General features: G+C 41.5%; 1 protein-coding gene across 1 annotated transcript in view; it reads right to left on the bottom strand.

Annotated features, from left to right (window-relative positions):
• VPS53 (VPS53 subunit of GARP complex) overlaps window positions 1–21217 on the bottom strand; it is a 154646-nt gene that overhangs the window by 95549 nt on the left and 37880 nt on the right. The window contains exons 5-8 of the mRNA XM_080681611.1: window positions 11226–11312; window positions 9044–9159; window positions 6706–6825; window positions 617–695 (exon numbers count right to left, since the gene is read on the bottom strand). Of these exons, the coding sequence (XP_080537737.1) occupies window positions 617–695; window positions 6706–6825; window positions 9044–9159; window positions 11226–11312 (402 nt within the window). The remainder of the gene's footprint in view (window positions 1–616; window positions 696–6705; window positions 6826–9043; window positions 9160–11225; window positions 11313–21217) is intronic.

Below are 21217 nucleotides of genomic sequence, written 5' to 3'. Positions count from 1 at the left end.
TTCACCAAGCACAATGCCAGCCAAGTGAGGCAAAGCTTGTTACATGAGAAGTGTAACCAATAGTTCACAAGCGAAATACTGCGGGCTTCCCAGACACAACACAAACAGCTATGCCACCAGTGAGAACGAAAGGGATTAATGCCAAAGAACAGGATTCTGATCGTTAAAAACGAGTCTCCGAACTGTGTCACTCCAAGTTACATAAGCCTCTGTGTGGACTGCCCTCCCAGTTGTCTTTTCACCAAACTGAAACCAGTAAGTTATGTAACAATCCTAAAAAACGCTGCGACTTGAAGATTTTTTTAAAAAAACACACATGAGAAAAAAGGAATTTACTGGGCAGTCAAGATATTAGCTTTGACACACATTAAATTAAACCAAAACACATCCTCATGCCTCACATTTTGATACTGAAAGAACATAAATGAGGAATCAACATTGCTTTGGGATATTTGAAATCAAGAATGGTTTCATTATCCTGGATGTTTGGCAAACAGACTGATGGCTGCCAGCAAACACTTTTGGAATGATAAATGGGAATAGTAACTATAGTGAGTGTGAATTAGGTAAAAATGGTGGTAATATTAAAGATTGGAGAGAACATGCAAAACTATACCTTGGTACCCTGGGAAGGAAACGCTTCTTCAAAATCAGCCAGGATTTGCTGTCCTAACTCAGTCTGGGCAGCCTTCACTCTGTAGAGAAAAGAAAACATATCATTGTCTGGTAATTTTCAAATATTCATAAGTAATTATGCAAAGATCTATAGAGGTCAGAACTAGTGGAGTCTTTAGAGACAGGGAGGGGGAAGGTGGCTAGATGAGAGGTCACACACGAGTTAGTAGCAGGTTTACGACCAGGATCCAGGTTTATCTGATTTAAATACAACATGGGTTTTCTATAGCCATAGATTTTCTATATCCAAGTTCTTTTAGGCCATGTCATGAGGTAGTACATATTAACCTTCACAAAATATCATTAGGTAGTAGTTATACTATAGGAAAATGCTATATAATAAGGCCCAAATCAGATATAAACCCATTTTGAATTACCAGTATAACTGCTCACCTGCTCCTTGGAGTAAAGAATGGGAGGAGAGCTCCATACTGTTTCAGAGTTGTTGTTTCTTCCAACCAAGAAACCAAGATCAGGTTCATAAGTTTTAACAAATGAATAAAAAGAATGTTTTTTTAGAGTAGAAATAATAAAGACTAAAATGATAAAGATGAACTGCTAATTGAGAGGGAAGGCCATTGAATGAAGATTTACGTTCGCTCAGAAGATTGTGAATATCAGGACTGAGTGAGTTATGATGAAAATCAGTTAAAAACGGAGGATCAGTACTTGACACAGTGGTTTGCATGTACATTAGGAGCTCAATAAGTATTTTTCAGCTTAAATGAAAGGAGAAAGCAGCACAGCTGGGATGAGAAAGTAAGTTTGTGTCATCGTGGTCCCCTGCAATGCTCATGTCCTCCACCAGCAGCCGGCCATGCCCCAGCCAGCCACGGGGAGATGGGGTGGAGCAAGGCTCTGAGGCGCTGCTAAACTGCCCTGAGCCTGAGGCGAATATTTTATCTTTGCTAAAAGCCCCATAAAATAGTGTTCTTCCTTTCTTGGTCTCCACCCTGCTACTTCGGAATTAACTTTATGAAGTTTCTAGAAATAGTGAATAGCTCACAACCACAATTTCTTTGGCTACTAGGCAGTGCCTAGCAACCTACTGAGATTTTTTTTTTTTAATGAGGGGATAGGCAGGACCCAAAACAGTCTGATTTTTCTGTGGCAGAGTCATAATTATGCTTTTATTTTAAATACTTTACAGGATTTTTCCACTATCTTCAAAATGTTTAAAACCACTCTGATAGGGGAGTTTGCAGCCTTTTCAGTTAGTTTTCAAGAGGGCTAGAAATGACTGAGATAAGGCTATTACTTGCATGGCTCCCCAAATCAGAATCAAGGCCATCCATCCAGAAGTGCCCAAAAGACAATGGGAAGTATTTCTGACAGGAAAGAGAACCAGTTTTTGTAAAATTGTACCTTGGAGGTCTTGTGACTCCATGTAATGGGCTAGGCAGACAGACTCCCCTGGTGCCAGGTCACAAGACAGAGCTTCCAGAGCCTCAGGCCCCTCTCTTCCTATTCTCCTCTTGGCAGCACTATTCCCTCCTGAACCACAGGGACGATTCCTGGAGGGGGCACTCTGGGCCATATTCTCAGGACTCCTGAGCATCTCAGTGACACCGATGGGCCCAGCTCTGCCTCTGTCACCCCATCATCCCTTAACTCCATCTTCTTACTGGATTAAAACTAGGGTGCCTGAAAAGACAACCAGTGGCTTGGTACTTCCAGAGTGCAGAAGAGAGGTGAAGTATCATACTGTGATCTGCAGACTCCCTAGTCATCTTCAATCCATTTTTTTAAAATTTTTTTATTGATTAAGGTATTACATATGTGTCCTTATTCCTCCATTATCCCCCACCCCCCCATTCATGCCCTTACCCCCCTGTTGTCTGTGTCCATTGATTAGGTTTATATGCATGCATATAAGTCAATCCATTTTTAAAGTCACCTCTTGAGATAGTCTCAATTCAGCTGTGCCACTAGTGAGCCAGGCATAATCATAAGGAAGCCATTTCCCCTACCAAGGCTACAGCTAAGAATAGTTGTGAAATAAGAGGGTGGGGATGGAGGCCTGTACAAGATGCCTTTCAGCGTCCTCTCTAGTACTGATTATTCCACAACACCCCTCTTGTAGCACTAGCTGCCAACAGCATCCATCTTTACAGGAGACTACAAGTCAGATGTATAATTAATGTTGGAGCCGAAGAATAAGCTTCCGCACATAAAGGTTTCCAAGCGTAGTTTTTGAAGTGTCTATCAGTGATTCCGATGAAAGAGCAACCATTTCCTTTATTGACATTAATGATGATGTCTGTAAACCCAAACCACGATTCCATGTAACATTAGGGTGAGATGTGAACAGCAGTCTTTACAATCAGTTGCCTAAACAGGATCCTAGGGGGAAAAAATCACTTGAAAGAATCTATCTTCAACTTGACTCCTTTATTTATATTCCTTCCTCTTTTAACAATGAAAAGTAAATGCCTACTGTAAAGAGATGGAACAGCTGAGACTCTGTTAGCAAAGCACATAGAAGGGTTGAGCTACCAAGATTTCCTAGTCACTCTTATGAAAACCAATCTACAACTGGTAGAGAATAGGACAGTAAATAATAATTCCTCCTGGCATCCAAATAAGTTCTGCCTGGTTGAATGTTGATCACTCTTAGGAAATAAAAGATTCACTGTACTGCCTAGAAAGAAATGTCAACCAACTGGCTCCTAGCATCCTCTATGCCATGTGACTACGGGTGTTTAAAGGTACCCTTTCCTAAATGTGCTATCAGTTTTTATAAGGGGTGGTAGCAAAGGGGCAGCAAATTAGGAAAATTATTTAGACATTTGTAGCTAAAGTAACCCTGATGCTTCCATTACCTTGTGAATGACAGTCCCAAACAAAATACAAAGGTTCACTATAAACTGACCTTCCAAATACTCGGTGTGTCCGGGACAGAATGGTTAATTAGCCACATTAGTCTGAGTTGCTCCATTTCCAGACAGGCTCTATAATCTCAACCCAGAATCTTAGAGTAACTCATTTGAATGCTTTTGAGGACATCAAGTACAACCCCTATACTTTTGAAACCCTTACTCTTTCAAAACTTACACTTTTGAAACTAAAGTTCTTTCAGCAGGAACTTGTCACATACACACAGCTAGGCAGGCCTTTTCATTCTCTACTTTAGTTTCTTTCATCACTACATCATGTGATCGCAATCTGCCAGGTATCTCTCACATATAAGAGATTAGAAATAGCCCTGAAAAATATTTTTAGTTCAAGGGTTTCAAGAGAATGTAAGACTCTTCCATTCTTTCCTAGGGAATATTGACTGATTACTAGAAACATTTGCTTTCATGGATATTCTTAAGCCAGGAGGATTTGTAATATAAAGATGATATTTAAAAAAATCTTTCCTTCAATGTTATATTAGTGTTTAAGCATTTTCCAGAGGGGTAGTTGGAAAAAAATAACCATATTCAAATCCATGAATTTCATATTTCAAATGCACAGGCAAAGATTTTAGAACACAACCTTTTATATGATTTCTATAATTTATGGACAGAAAGCTATTAAATTAGAGAAGCTGAAGCAATGCGTAGGGTATAACTTGCCTTCTCCCCTCCCCTCAAACAAATAGCTATTTCTATCATTTCCAGATGGTTCTACCATTGCTATGTAAACATCAGAGAGGAAAATCACCAGAAATGATGCTAAAAATAAGAAGTCTGTACTTTCCTCAAACTTTTAATACCTCTTGAAAAACAATTGTAGTCAAGCACTGAAAACAAGGTTTTTTTCTCTTGTGTTATTTTTAGTGTTACTTAATAATAGTACATGCTCTATATTAACCTACAATTTTTGCAAATAGAGGTTTTCCACTAAAAGAAAAGTAAATCCTCCTGAGTTTGCAGTAGCCCTACATGATAATGAGAGTTTGCAGCACTGAAATATATTGACGAAGTGTTAGCTTTTCTCTTTATAAGGGGAATGTCATTACAACAGTGATTACAACATTCTTCAAATTTATAAAACCACCTTTCAAAAAAATGTTAGAAAGCAAAGAGTACTAAAAGAGCACATTTGCTTGTGTGTCTCTAAGTTGCTCTTTTATAAATAAAATTCAGTTCTGCTCCATTCCTGCCATCAACAATGCTCATCACAAACAACCAACCAGTTGGTAACCATCCCCTCACCACAGCTCCTTGACCTCATGGCCATTATTTTGGTATGGTCCTTATCTTCTCTAGTCTAGAACATAGTCTAAACCCCCAGTGTCATGTACCTATAATCCACCAGACTTCCATAAAATACAAGTGAGATCATGCCCCTCCTGCTCAGAACCTTCCATTGCCCACCAAATAAAGAATAAGTTCTCTAGCAATGCATATGAACTCTGACCATGACTACCTATGCAGGCTTTCACTCTCTATCATCTCCCAAAGTGACAGGATGCTCTTTCTCTTCTATTCTCCCACCCTCCTTTTTACCTTGATGGTAAGATCCTTCCCATTCTTTTAAAATCAGATTAAAATTGAATTCTTCTATAACCCCTACCCTCAGCCCCTGAAGGTTCATTCTATCAGTTCCTCCTCTAAGATCCTGCCATGTCTTGTATAGCAAATACCAGTTTTATTGTATCTGTGCTATGATGAAATTTTATATTAGTGTTTTTCTTCTCTACACAAAAATGAACTCCTTGAGCAGAGAGAGTTTATTGCTTCTATTGTGCCGGTGGTACTCCAGCACAGGGTCTAGGATACAGAAGGTGCACAGTAAATATCTATTAGGTAAATGAAGGAAAGAATAAATGAATGGGAAAAGCAGATAAACTCTGGATCATCATGAGGATAGGGGGAGGAGATACTGCCTCCTTCCCTTCTCCCCCATCCACTGAGAGCAAGTCTGCCTTCTCCATTCAAACTTCCTTCCTTATTGCAGCTCATAAAGCCCTATTTGTCCACTCTCTTAGCTGCTTTCCATCTCCAGTGTGACATGGCGACCAGCCATCTCTAAGTGTGAAGGGATTAGGAAGGATGAGGGGAAGGGTGGTGACTTCCCTAGTATTCTGCCAAGCTCTGTTCTGACATTCCTTTGTAGTTCTCTGGCATTTCCATTGCAAGAGGGCACACTGAGTGCATGCTGCCATCTCCCCTTCCTGCCCCAGAGCCGTAGAAATAATAAAAAGATTTTAATAAAAATCCAGAACCATACAAAAAAAGATGTGGTCAATTAGAAACTCTGAGCCGTGTGTGGTTTGTTACAAGGAAATAGACAACTGGGAGAGTTTCCCTCACTAATACAGACAACTGAGAGTTGTTGAGATATACAACTTGCCAGCTGCCACTGAAATAATGGCAGGCCAGCAACTATGTGACACGGGCAGCTTTGGAAGACATGGTCAGGAGCTGGTAAGGGTATGGTGGATGGGAAGTCTGCATCACAAAGTTAGATCAGATGCCATCTAAGGTTCCTTCTTATAATAGGACTACAGGCCTGGTGGACAAAATCCGTGTAGGGGGGTGGGAGGGGTGTCCCTCTGCCCAGCCTGCACCCTCTCCAATCTGGGACCCCTCAGAGGATGTCTGACTGCCGATTTAGGCCTGATCCCTGTAGGCCTAAACCGGCAGTCAGACATCCCACTCACAATCCGGGACCGCTGGCTCCTAACCACTTGCCTGCCTGCCTGCCTGCCTGATTGCCCCTAACTGCTTCTGCCTGCCAGCTTGATCGCCCCCTAACCACTCCCCTGCTGGCCTGATCACCCCCAACTGCCCTCCCTGCCAGCCTGATCGCCCCAACTGCCCTCCCCTGCTGGCCTGATCGCCCACAACTACCCTCCCCTGCCGCGACCTGCCTACTCCACCGGGACCTGCCTCCTCCGCCCCAGGTGGCAGAGCCGCCCGAACAGCCTCCTCTGCGCAGCGCACGGAGCCACGGGACCCCCAGGTCTCACCGCGGAGCGGCAGCTGGGCCCTGCCTCTGCTGTGCACACGACCATCTTGTGGTAGCCATCTTGCTCCAGCACTTCCCAGCACCATCTTTTCTTAAACAGGAAGATCATTTTCTCTGATGACATAGTACCTTTCGGAAAGCTGCCGGATCTGTGGAATTCCCATGTACTTGTGGAAGTGCTCTAGAACGTTCATTACACCTTGAAGAAGATTAGCAACTTCTCCATACTGCCTTCGCCTGGTCATGGCTCTGAAAGGAAATAAGAAGTTGAGAACTCTAGAAAACCACTAAGGACACAAGAAACAGATGTGGAACAATCTACTCTGAGCTCTAAAACAGACATCACTGGAGCAGGGGGCAAGAGTGGGCTAGAGGGCGTTGATGGCGGGGGGGACATGGGGACATATGTAATATTTTTAACAATAAAGATTAAAAAAACAACAAATTATATAAATCCAAAAAATAAAACACATCAACTCTATTTAATAAGCATTTACTGAGCACTAAAAAAGTATGGTGCTATGCAGTGGCAGAGGGGAAGGGGAGGAGCAGATGTTTAAATCCTCAAGGCAACAACATTTAGTCAGGGAGAGGGCCAAATACACAGCTAACGAATACCAAATAGGATGAACTGAGTTCTAAACAGAAATACTAGGTAGGTGCTATAGGAGGTACAAAAGAATGTGTGAATAATGGGTTCTCATTGGGGAAGGGGAAATCTGGGAAAACTATGAATTTGGGATTTGAGTTGGGTTATGGGATTAGCAGGCTTTTGACAGAGAACGTGGGTAAGGATGTTATTATCTGAGGATTACAGTTTAGAGGCAAATCAAACACATCTTCCCAGGATACAACAAAGGGCATTTAGGTTCATTTACATGTTAACTCAGATCTGTAGGTTTTAAGCCAATGTTAAGCAACTCTGTTTCCGTATTGCAAAGGTTAATGAAACATAAAAAAGGATGCTGATAAAATCAAGTTACACATAGCAAGGAAGGACAAACCATTAGATCTAAGTCTTTCATTAAGGTTGGGCTTTTAAATTAAAAGTGTATTTTATGACTTCCCTTAAAAGGCATTTACAAAGACAGGATCAAGTTCAAGCTAAGATGTGATGCTGCTGCCTGGTCAGATAGTTGTGCAAGACTGAGCATCTGGGGGAAGGGACGAGGAAATTGCTCTTCCAGTCTGCCACTGGCCTCTGACCTCTATGATCACTACTTGCAGGAGAATGGACCAGGGTTCACTGAAACTCATGCAACGTCTGGGAGACATCAAGGAGGAGCCAGCCCCCCGGCCCCAACTTTGGATACTGCAACTAAATTTACATGAAGATGCTCTTTCTCTGTCCACACATGAGATTACACTGAGGCTGGGGTAGGGGGGATTCAGCCTGAGATAGACCACAGAAGAGAACTGGCTTCTTTGTGGTAAATAACCAGTTCTTCCTTTTTTTAAAAAATATATTTTATTGATTTTTTACAGAGAGGAAGGGAGAGGGATAGAGAGTTAGAAACATCGATGAGAGAGAGAAACATCAATCAGCTGCCTCCTGCACACCCCCTACTGGGGATGTGCCCACAACCAAGGTACATGCCCTTGACCGGAATCAAACCTGTGACCTTTCAGTCCACAGGCCGAAGCTCTATCCACTGAGCCAAACCGGTTAGGGCCAGTTCTTCCTTTTGATACTATTTCTAATGTCCTCATGCATCATTCCCTATAGCTCCTCTATAAACCAAACAGGAAGCTACTGTATTTGAAAAACTGGATTGAATGATAAATCAAAGGTATGTTTCCATATGATACATTCAATGACAATGTGACAGCCCAACACAAGCAGGAAAACTTGCCAAGGTTAAGACTGTAGGGAGGGACAATGGCCCCGAATCACCTTGTGGGCTTCAATGATAGAGATCTACCATATGGAAACAACCTGTATTCTTGAAGTCATTTCCCCACAAGCTTCTGGGGCCCCTTCAGATTCATTTGCATCTCCTTTCAAAGTGTCAGGCTGTGCCCTGGCTGGTTTTCTCAGTGTTTAGAGCATCAGTCTGCTCACCAAAGGGTTGCAGGTTTGAATCCTGATCAAGGGCACATACCTGAGTTGCAGGTTTAATCCCCGGCCCCAGTTGGGTCAAGTTCAGCAGGCAACTAATCCATGTGTTTCTCGCACATTGACATTTCTCTCTCCCTCTCCCTCCCTCCCTTCCACTCTCTCTGAAAATCAATGGGAAAAATATCCTCGGGTGAGGATTAACAACAACAGTAAAAAGTGTCAGGTTGTTTTTTGGGTTTTGAACACCAGAGGGTAAAAAGTAAACCTGGTGACTGAACATTTGAGCCAGATTTGCAGAAAGTGGGGCAGAATGGTGAGACTTTACTGGCTGAGAAGTAAATAAACCCTTTTCTATATGTAACACATTAATTTCATGTGGACCCAAAAGAGAAAGTTGACACTGCTTACTCGAGGGAATCGACGCCGCCTGCCAACATGTGCAGGTGATTCAGCGTTGTGATTGAGGTGGTCAGGTGGCGTTTGGCATGATCTAACTGCTTAATATCACGGGTGATTTCTTTAACCTAAATATTGAAAACCATGGAAGAAAAAGGAAGAAGGTAAGAACAATGTAAACCCATCTGCAAGTAGCTCCACAAGAAAATACTGCAAATGAAGCAAGAGAAAAAAAAAAAAATCTCAGGTTACACCTGAAACTAATACAAAATAACATTGACTATAAACTGTAATTGAAAAATAAAATGTTAAAAAAAGTCTCAGGTTAGCCCTTGGAGAAAACACAGGCTTTTTCACAACAGATATTCAAAATTATTCTCAATCAACCCATTTAAATTTAATTTGGCATTTCTTCAACCGACTTTACCCAGGGTTATAAAATCCTCATTTGTGAGAATGAAATGAACTTTATTTTTCACCCCCAATGGAGTCTACTGGGCCCAGAAGCCAAGTACAGTGCATGTACTGTTCTGACCTTAAACAAGGTCAGAAAAGTATGCCTTCTGCCACTGGGACTACTAGGTTCAGAACAAAAATGGATGGTATTAGTTGGCTAATTCTACTGAGATGGTCTTCACTCATGGAACTAGGTTTTACTGTCTCCAGAAAAGAAAGCATTCCTCTCAAATTTGAAGATTTTTAAGAATGTAAACCCCACAACATAAGCTTAGCATGTAATGTCACAAGAGAAGAGGTATAGTCTTCAGTGAGTGAGAAGGAAATCAGAGGAGTAAAATTCCAAGTGTTGATCTGCCAGGTCCAAGAGGAAGAAGTGCTATATCTGGGGACACAAGTGTATTTCAGTCACTAGAAAAGTACACTGGGTAGTGAAGTGGGGGCAATTTGCCAACTTTACCAACACCCAGGTGAAATCTTCCACTGACTGCCTGAGTTTGTGTTGACCAAGAAGCTTTCTGAAGAGCAACTTGCTCCCAGGTTCTCTGATACCTGGAAGGGAGGGAGTGCCCTGATACCAGGCACAAATATCCTGGTTACTGGAAAGATATACCTCCCATTAAAAGTGAAAAACCTGGGCCCTGGCTGGGTGGCTTAGTTGGTTGGAGTGTTGTCCTGTACACTGAAAGGCTGTGGGTTCGATTCCCCGTTCAGGCACATACCTGGGTTGCAGGTTCAATCCCGTCGGGGCTGCATACAGGGAGTAACCAACTGATCTCTCTCCCTCTCTCAAATCAGTTTAAAAAAACACACTATGTCCTTAGGTGAGGATTTAAAAAAAAATTTAAATAAAAAAAAGTGAAAAACCTGGCAGTGAGTTAAGTTCATGTGACCTGATTTTCTAGTTGGATCACCCTGCATGAACCCATAAAGATTATGACCTGCACAGCTCAGTTTCACAATCACAAACCTGTAAGGTTTTTTGTAACCAAAAAGATTAGGGGAAAAATGATAGTAATAATGGTTCCCATTCATTGAGCAACTAACACAAGTCTAAGACTATGCTCAGTGCTCTTCATACATTCAATTCTTGTAATGCTTTGAGCTAGATGTTGTTATTCTTATTGACAGTTGAAAAAACTGTAATTCAGAAACATGACATTTTGTAGTCAGAATCTGAGCCCAGGAGTTGGCATTTCACAGCACCTCCCACAGAGTAGGAGTGGGTGAGGCTGGATTCTTGGTCAGGAGCGGGGCCTTCAGAGTACATCACCGGAAGACAGATGTGTAGAGGGAGGATTTAATCAAAACCATAAGCATGAATCATGGGCAGGCTACATCCACCTCCCAGATCCAGGAACCATTTTCATGTGATACTAAGTGACATATCGTATATCTTAATAATGGCTTCCATTCATTGAGCAACTAACACAAGCCTAGTACTATGCGTGATATACTAGTAAAATACATGACATAAACAAGCGCTAGAGAAAGGAATCCAAAATGACTAGAAAACTATTTAAACACAGGGCTGCAAATATCGGGCGGCAGGGAATGAGTTACTATCGCTAGCTTCTCCTCCTGAACTGATCTAGAGTGTACTCAGAGGGCTTGTTTTAGAGAAGTGGGTGCTATGGTTGGCAGCAAATGAGAGTAAAAGCCCATTAACGAGTATAACTGGATGAAATGCAAACTTCCTCTTCTGGAGCAAAAAAATTAGGAAGAAACCTAAACTCACCATTTGCTCTGATTTTTCTGCTTTGTCTTTGATATCTTTGATTTTGCCGAAGAGTTGCTGAATCGCTTTCTGGGCCTCTTCAAGTGCCTAGAATAAGAGAAAAAGATGAAAAACTAGACGGCACCAATCCCTACACTGTAATCAAGTCCAGCTTCAGAAGAAAATTAATAAATTCTCTTGATTCATTGCACTTACACTGACAATTTTACTGGACCAAAGTAGTAGAGACAGAGTCCAGCATTTGGATACAGGGAAATACTCAGGATTCTTGCCAATATGCATCATAAAGTTTTAATTTAAAAACGAAACTATTTCCCTCTATCCCAGCGATTACTACACATTTTGATGACAACAAATAAACAGGACATGCATATCTGTGTGTGCGTGTGTGTGTGTGTGCGCGCACGTGCATGCATGCGCACATATGCAGTAACCTTCAAAACCTGTAGAGAGACAGAGGTGACTGATGGGGGTAGGGGAAGCTCTGAATTTTGGAATTTCCAGATGACTGTGCCTTCAAAAACATCACAACTATCCATGGAGACTCCAGACTGTGGCAAACCTTAAAGACATTATAGTACCCCACATGGAAATCAAAGAAATGAAGTAAGAAAGGGACGCTTAAAACTACAAGTGAGCCAAATGTTTCCCCTGAAATAAGAACCTACAAAGACGAATGCCACACATTAAAAATATTGCAACCCACAGTAGCTTCTGTGAGTAGGGGAAGCAATATTCAGGGATTTGTGAGGGTGCAAAAGCCACACATATGCAGAACATGTGTATTTATAAAAGATGCAGCAGTCAAAAGGACCCATGCTTCATTTCATCAAAAGCACTTTATTTAGTTTGGATTTAAGAGTAGCCTGTCCTAACTGGGTCTCACTAGCCCTTTATAAATGTAATGACAAGGCTATGTAACCCTGGAGCTGTGTGTGGCCATTTTTGCCTACAGAGAAAAACAGACAGCCTTCGTGGGAAGGACACCCTCACAGAGGGAAAAGGAAAACAAAGCTGAGATGGAGAAAGACAAAAGGCAGACAGAATTATCTGAACCCCTGAATCCAGCTGTACCCAATGGAAGAGCTACTTCTAGATTATGAATTCATACATTTTCTTTTTTGCTTAAAAAAAAATCCTCTTGCCCAAACCAGTTTGGCTCAGTGGATAAAGGTCAGCCTGCGGAATGAATGGTCTCAGGTTCGATTCCGGTCAAGGGCATGTACCTTGGTTGCAGGCACATCCCCAGTACGGGGTGTGCAGGAGGCAGCTGATTGATGTTTCTCTCTCATCGATGTTTCTAACTCTCTATCCCTCTCACTTCCTCTCTTTAAAAAAAAAATCAATATTTTTTTAAATCCTCAAAAAGCAAAGTTAAGTTGTCTTCCTCTGCAGAAAATATTTTCCTTGTTAGCGGGATCATATCTCCCTTTCCTTCCCAGGTTTCCTGAGCTGTCCACTTCTTCTCAAATTGGGAATCCTTTTCTATTGTGAGCTCCCTGCCCTGCGTGCAGCTCAAATCCAAACATGGCTTTCTTTTGATCTTCTTCCACCTCCTCTGGGGTTTGCAGGAGGTTTCACATGTGGGAACAAGGATGCTAAGCTAGTGCATGTCACTATGCTATGGCTTCCGCAATGAACGCCCAGAAGCTCCTCTGAGAAGGCCCTTAGCCCGTTTGTTGCCAAGTCTGAGGTCGTGATTCCAGCAGCTGCTCCACCACCTCCCTGGGCAGTGTGTGTTTGCTCTGCTGGATCAACTTACTTACATCTACAAAGGTTTGTGAGCAAAGGAGCTTTTTACCTGTCATTTCTGCACCTGGACACGGTATTTTCATCATTGGAAAGTTTGGTCTTGGAGTTGGAAAAGGGGCAATGGAATGGGATTGGGTCACTCTAGGTGGCTCCTCTCCATTCCATCCCAACCAAAAAGGATGCCTCACTTAGCAACTACCATCCTGTCTTTCTGATTCCAGGACTTAGCATCCCTGAAACAGCTGTGGTGTCGCCCTGGCCAAGTGGCTCAGTTGACTGGAGCATCATTCCACGCACCAAAAGGTTTGGGTTCAATTCCCAGTCAGGGCATATACCTAGGTTTCAGGTTCGATCCCCAGTTGGGGCGAGTATGGGAGGCATCTGATTCGTGTTTTTCTCTCATATCGATGTTTCCCTCTCTCTCTCCCTCTCTCCCTCCCTCTCTCTCTCAAAATCTAGAAAAACATTCCTCAGTTAAGAATTAAAAAAAGAAAAAGAAATAGCTGTGGTGTCATGAGAAAACTGTCCATTTTTCAGTCAGAAGGCAGGAATATGAGGCCTCTCTCCACTGTCACATACTAGCTGTATATCTCGGGCATCAGTTTCCTTGTCTAAAAAGTGGTGATGATGGCACTTCCAGGGTTGTTGGGAAAATTTAGTGACATAAGAGTTGTAAAAAGCTGCATGAATATTTTATTTATTTCCAGAACTTATGACCAACCTGAGCAAATGCATGTATGCATATATGTATAGATAAATATACATGTATATATGTAATGTTCTCCTCTGACGACATTGTTCCCTCTCACACACAACCTCTAGGCCTGCCTACTAGCTGACCCGTCTTATTTTTAGCTCCTCCCTGAGTGAATCCATGCCCACTCATTCCACCTCCCTACCTCTTCTCATCAGCACTAATCATCAAGAAAATGCAAATCAAAACCACAATATATATCACCTCACACCTCAGATTGGCTATTATCAAAAAGACAACAAATAGTAAGTGCTAGTAGTGATGTGGAGAAAAGGGAACCTAGTGCACGGTTGGTGGGATTGTACACTGATGCAGCCACTATAGAAAATAGTGTAGAGATTCTTTAAAATTAAAAATATAACTACCATATGACCCATTAATTCCACTTCTGGGTATCTATGCAAAGGAAACAAAAACACTACTTTGAAAAGATATATACACCTCTCTGTTCAATGCAGCATTATTTACAATAGTCAAGATATGGAAGCAACCTAAGTGTCCATCAACAGACGAATGGATAAAGAAAGTGCGGTACAGCCCTAGCTGGTTTGGCTTAGTGGATAGAGTGTTGGCCTGTGGACCGAAGAGTCTCGGGTTTGATTCCGGTTAAGGGTACGTCGTACCTCGGTCCCCAGCCCGGGCCCTGGTCAGGGCCCGTGCAGGAGGCAACCAATTGATGTGTTTCTCTGACATTAATATTTCTCTCTGTCTTTCCCTCTCACCTCAACTATCTCTAAAAATTAATGGGAAAATATCCTTGGATGAGGATTTGAAAAAAAAAAAAGTGTGGTACATTTATACAATGAAATATTACTGAGCCACAACAAAGAATGAAATCTTGCCATTTGTGACAACATGGATGGACCTAGAGGATATTATGCCAAGTGAAATAAGTCAGACAGAGAAAGACAAATACTGTATATTTTCACTTATATGCAGAATCTAAAAAACAAAATAAATAAACATGCAAAACAAAACCAAAACAGGCTCATAGAAACAGAACTGATGGTTGCCATAGGGGAAGAAGGGTATGGTTGAAGGAGATTAAGAAGTACAAACTGGCCGTTATAAAATAAGTCATGATGATGTAAAATGCAGCATAGGGAATATAGTCAATAGTATCATAATAATTATATACGGTGACAGATTTTTTACTAAACTTATTGTGGTGATCACTTCATAAGGTATATAAATGTCTAATCACTATATTGTATACCCGAAATTAATAGTATGTCAACTACAACTTAAAATAAATTTTAAAAATTTCCCTCCGTTTCTAATATTCACCTCCTCAAAAGCAGGATACAAAATTCTTTTGACCATTGCTAACTGCTATACCACCCAACCATAGATTTCTTAAGATTATGACAAACCAAAATAAAGTTTTAACAAAATAAAAATGATAAGGAATAAGTTATCAGATGTCTAGTTATAACCAAAAGGAGGAAACTTTCAAATGCTCAACACAGTTACTGATTGTGTGCAAATCTGTTGTCTACCATGGCCTAGTTCAAGTGCCATTTCTTTCTATCCTTTCCCGACTTCCTCTTCCCTTCCAAACACCTTCTCTCCCAAACGTACATGAAGCACACAGTAGAATCCATTCATTCTTCACCTGGGTGCCCATGGACCTTTATGTATAGTTAACATTTGTAATTATTTTTTGTGGGTCTACCTTTTGACTGGATTATGTGATCTTAGAGGGCAGAGAAATGTTTCACTCGTTGTAACTCCCCCATACCTACGGCAGTGCCCAGGATAAAACAGTAGGTGTTCAACACATGTTTAGTAAGTTGCATTTACAACCAATCAATCATGGTGTACACAAATACAGACACACACTCCATCATTGCTCTCAGGGATGGTCAGGCAACAACTAGCCATAGTACTTATGGCTGTGCCCGCATTTCAACTGCAGACCTTCTCTTAAGCAACATAATTGTTTTGCAATCTTCACATACTGAAAAAAATGTTGGTTTAAATAACCTAGGAAATTAGAGGCAAAATTTTTAACTTACCATGACATCAAGTTTTGTAAAGTTGTAGCTATAATAGTAAATTATAAACTAGAGGCCCAATGCACGAAATTGATGCAAGGGGCTTGGCCCTCGCAACTGCAGCAGCTTGCCTCAGCCCTCGCAGCCCCGGCTTCGTCCGGAAGGTTGTCTGGAAGGTCGTTTGGCTGTTCAGTCTAATTAGCATATAACGCTTTTATTATTATAGATTCATGTATATGTGTATGTGTTTTTTTTTTCAGAAGAACTTCATCTACCTCTAAAGCCCTCTTCATTTAAGAAAGATACTTTTTAATGGTCTTTTAATAAACTATATGTTTTTAGATTATTTGAGATATTTCAGATATTTTTAAACATTAGATTACAAATTTTCTTTCTGAGATAACTGCAAAATCATTTTTTCTTTTGGCTGTGTTCCCTAAGAACTAGAACTAATTTTTTTTTTTTAAATATATTTTTTATTGATATTTTACAGAGAGGAAGGGAGAAGGATAGAGAGCTAGAAACATCGATGAGAGAGAAACATCGATCAGCTGCCTCCTGCACACCTCCCACCGGGGATGTGCCCGCAACCAAGGCACACGCCCCTGACCGGAACCGAACCCGGGACCCTCCAGTTCGCAGGCCGACGCTCTATCCACTGAGCCAAACCGGTTTTGGCTAGAACTAATTTTAATATCCACTTTATTTAAACAACAAACACTTGCCAAAACCGGTTTGACTCAGTGGATAGAGCGTCGGCCTGCGGACTGAAGGGTCCCGGGTTCGATTCCGGTCAAGGGCATGTACCTTGGTTGCGGGCACATCTCCAGTAGGAGGTGTGCAGGAGGCAGCTGATCGATGTTTCTCTCTCATTGATGTTTCTAACTCTCTATCCCTCTCCCTTCCTCTCTGTAAAATATCAATAAAATATATTTTAAAAAAAAAATTCTAAATAACAAACACTATACTGAAAATGCAGAGATAAAAAACAATTCCTGCTCTCAAGGAGTTTATAATCTAGCAAGGCAAAGAGACAGGCTAACAAACCATAAGAACACTGAGATGTGATAAAGGTATGTATAGTGTTGTGGGAGCCTAGTAAGATCATCAGCAATACTGGCTTGATTGTTTGGTAGGAAGAGAGAGATAAGGAAGGGAGGTCCGAGAAGTCACAACTTCACAACTTATTATTTGGGCCAGAGTGTTTTAAAATAACAGTTGTAAGCCCATCCGGTGTGGCTCAGTGGTTGAGCGTCAACCTATGATCCAGGAGGTCATGGTTTGATTACTGGTCAGGGCACATGCTCGGGTTACAGGCTCGATCCCCAGTAGGGGGCGTGCAGGAGGCATCCAATCAATGGTTCTCTCTCATCATTGATGTTTCTATCTCTCTCCCTTCCTCTCAGAAATCAATAAAAATATATTTTTTAAAAAGTTTTTCTGATGGTAAATCATATTGTCATCTCATCTCCAGCATCTAACCAAAGCTAGAGCACAACTGAAACTTGACAAAAATATTTGCCAACTGATGAAAAATATCATGGGGCCCTGGCCAGTGGGGCTCAGTTGGTTGGTACACTAAAAAGTGTCAGGTTCCATTCCCAGTCAGGGCACATACCCAGGTTGCAGGTCCGATCCCCAGTTGGGGCGATTACGGAAAGCAACTAATGGATGTTTCCCTCACACATTGGTATCTCTCTCTCTCTTTCCCTTTCCCTCCCTCCCTCTTTAAAAAATCAATAAAATTGTTTTAAAATAAAAAATATCATGGGGCACTTCTAAGAGTAGCAGTGCTGAGACTACTGCTCTGAATGCTTTCCCTAACTTCAGGCATGATTATAAGCAGTGGTTCAAAAATAGCACCACACTCCCAAACTAACTGTTATCTACTGCCTGATGTGGAGTCTAAAGCCCAGGATGATGCAAGGGGTCAGTAAATTCTAAAACTACTGGAACCTTCTGAAAAACGTTGGGTCCTGATATAAAAAACACACACTAAAGAGGCCTCTGCAGGAAACTGCCCACCAGAAATGACTGACCTTTTTGGGCACGACTTGCACAGAACTCTGTGATAGCGTCGGTCATGTCATGTTCTGATGATGCTCTTACTGGGATTGTAAGCACTGTCTTTTGTCCAACACCTTAAGACATATGACATTCAGCTAAGAAAGGCAAAAAGGACCAAGCTAAGGTCTGAAGAAGTGTATGATTCCTTCTCAGAGAAAGGGTTTCTATCTCTATTTCTCTTATTCTCGATCGGGCATCCCACCAGCACTCTCTCTGCTGAAGGTACCACTTTTTTGTTCCAGCAAACAAATAAGACTCACACAATCTCACATTTCAGTCTTAAAGAAAGATAAACTGTCTGCCAGATTTTTTTTCAGGCTGAAATGCTTTTGCTTGTTATAACAATGTACCAAAGTCAAGGAAATTTAATCTAATTCATTTTCCAGAGTCAAAAGAGTTCTTGTGAAGCAGTCACTCCATCAAGCAAGTCCATTCTCAACACACACCCCAATATTTGAAATCTAATTTCTAGTAATCAATGACACAGAAAGAAGAGCATTTTGTAACTGGGAGAATCCTAAGACCTAAAAAAAAGTTAAGATTTAAAAAAAATACTTTTACTACCCCATGATATTTTTCATCATTTCGGCTAATCAGAAATGTGCTAAAAGATAGATTCTGGCCCTAGACATTCTAAAACAAAATGGGGCTACTTTTCCTTTCCAAGCTGTATGTGGACTAAAAACAGAACTAATCACCCAAAAATGTCTGCTTTCAATCTACCCTTACTGGAGTTTCCGAATTGAGCACTGGAGCGTGGCTGCAGCCTGCATCCGAGGGTGTTGTTAGAGGCAGTTGCTGTACTGGTCCTATTTAGTAACTCAATTTCTGCAATTGGGAGGTGCAAAGCAACCCACTGAGCAGGTCTAGAAGGCTCAGCAGAACAAATTACACTATCTCTGTATTTCTGAGCATCATTAACTGTAGCCATTATTCTTTTTTTAAAAATATATTTTATTGATTTTTTTACAGAGAGGAAGGGAGAGGGATAGAGAGTCAGAAACATCGATCAGCTGCCTCCTGCACACCTCCTACTGGGGATGTGCCCGCAACCAAGGTACATGCCCTTGACTGGAATCGAACCTGGGACCTTCAGTCTGCAGGCCGACGCTCTAGCCACTGAGCCAAACCGGTTAGGGCTATAGCCATTATTCTTCATTCCCCTTGCCGCCTGAAGCAGACTGCGCAGGCTACTGAAGCCACACGAGGTCATGTGCGTGAAAGATAAGCAGCATGGAACCTGGCACAGGCTCTGCTGCTTTCTTCTTCTTTCATCTTTTTATTTTCTTTTATCCAGAACTATTGTCTGCCACCTATGTAGACAGAAGAGATATGAGCCAATGGAAATGCGTTGAGAAATTAACATCCCCTCTGGTTCTTATATGCGTCTTTATCCTGTGAGTCCACAGCCAGTTTCTAAGAGATTTAATTTTTTTAAGTAAGCATTTTTTTTATTGTTGTTGGCAGTATTACAGATGTCCCCCACTTTCCCCCTTTTGCCCCCATCCACCTGGCTCCCGCCCAACCCCAGGCCTTCTCCACGTATTGACTGTATCCATGGGTTATACATATATGCATATAAATTCTTTGGTTAATTTCTTCCTGCCTTACCCCCACCCCCTTCCCTCTATGATCTGTCGTCTGTTCCATGCATCCATGTCTCTGGAGCTATTTTATTCGTCAGTTTATTTTGTTTATTAGATTCCACATATGAGATCATGTGATATTTGTCTTTCTCTGACTGGCTTATTTAGCCTAGCATAATAATCTTCAGGTCCATTCATGCTGTCTCTAAGGGTAAGGGGTCCTTCTTTTTTTTACAGCCAAGTAGTATTCCACTGTGTAAATGTACCACAGCTTTTTTATCCACTCATCTACTGATGGGCACTTGGGCTGTTTCTAGATCTTAGCTATCTACACTAATAATAGCCTACGTGGTTGTTACGCCCTCATGCCGTGATGCCTCACGCTGTCACAATCCATCACCAGGGTGGGCGGGGCTTGACACTGCATGCTTGGCGCGGGATCCCACGGCCCTGCACGTGCCATGGAGGCGGGACCCCCGGCTCCGGCCTACCTCTTTGGGGCAATCCATCAAGACCAGGCTGGGGGACCCCCCACCAAGTGCACCAATTTTGTGCACCTGGTCACTAGTTGTAAATAATGCTTCTTTGAACATAGGGATGCATATTTTCTTTCTGACTGGTATTTCAGGATTCTTAGGATATATTCCCAGAAGTGGGATCACTGGGTCAAATGGCAGTTCCATATTTAATTTTGGGGGGAATCTCCATACTGTTTCCCACAGTGGCTACACCAGTCTACATTCCCACCAGCAGTGTACTAGGTTCCCTTTTCCCCACATCCCTGTTTGTTGATTGATTTATGGTAAACAGTCTGGCAGGTGTGACGTGATACCTCATGTCGTTTTAAGTTTCAACTCTCTGACAATTAGTGACAATGAGCATTTTTTAAAAATATATTTTTATTGATTTCAGAGTGGAAGGAAGAAGAAAGAGATAGAAATATCAATAATAAGAGAGAATCACTGATTGGCTGCCTCCTGCACACCCCCTACTGGGGATGAGCCTGCACACCCAGGCATGTGCCCTTGACCAGAATTGAACCTGGGACTCTTGAATCCACAGGCTGGCACTCTATCCACTGAGCCAAACCAGCCAGGGCAAACATTTTTTTCATATGTCTCTTGACAACCTGTATGTTCTCTTTAGAGAAGTGTCTATCCTCTCAATTTTTAATTGGATTGTTTGTCTTCCTTTAGTTGAACTGAATGAGTTCTTTACATATTTTGGAAATTAACCCCTTTTCAGATGTATCATTGGCAAATATGTTCTCCCATACAGTGGGTTCCCTTTTCATTTTGAGGATGGCTTCTTTTGCTGTGCAGAAGCTTTTTAGTTTTATATAGTCCCATTTGTTTTTTGTTTTTTCCTTTGTTTCTCTTACCCTAGGAGATATATCAGCAAAAATTCTGCTATGTGAGATGTCTGAGATTTTACTGCCTATGTTTTCTTCTAGGATTTTTATGGTTTTGTGACTAACATTTAAAATTTAAGTCTTTTATCCATTTTGAGTTTATTCTTGTATAGGATGTAAGTTCTTTTTTTTTTTGCATGTACCTGTCCAGTTTTCCCACCACCATTTATTGAAGAGACTGCCTTTACTCCATTGTATGCTCTTGCTTCCTTTGTCCAATATTAATTGACCATAATGGCGTGGTTAAATTTTTGAGATATTTATTTCAGAAGGAGAGAGAAGGATAGAATCATCAATGTTCTGTTCTGCTCCATTGATCTATATGCTTGTCCTTCTGCCAGTACCAAGCTGTCTTGATTACAATGGCTTTGCAGTATAGTTTTGTGATCCCTCCAACTTTGTTCTTTCTTAAGATTGCTGGGAAG

The sequence above is a fragment of the Plecotus auritus genome (genome assembly GCF_963455305.1).
Source record: "Plecotus auritus genome assembly, chromosome: 7".
Lineage (NCBI taxonomy): Eukaryota > Metazoa > Chordata > Mammalia > Chiroptera > Vespertilionidae > Plecotus > Plecotus auritus.
This window is presented reverse-complemented; position numbering and strand designations above follow the sequence as displayed.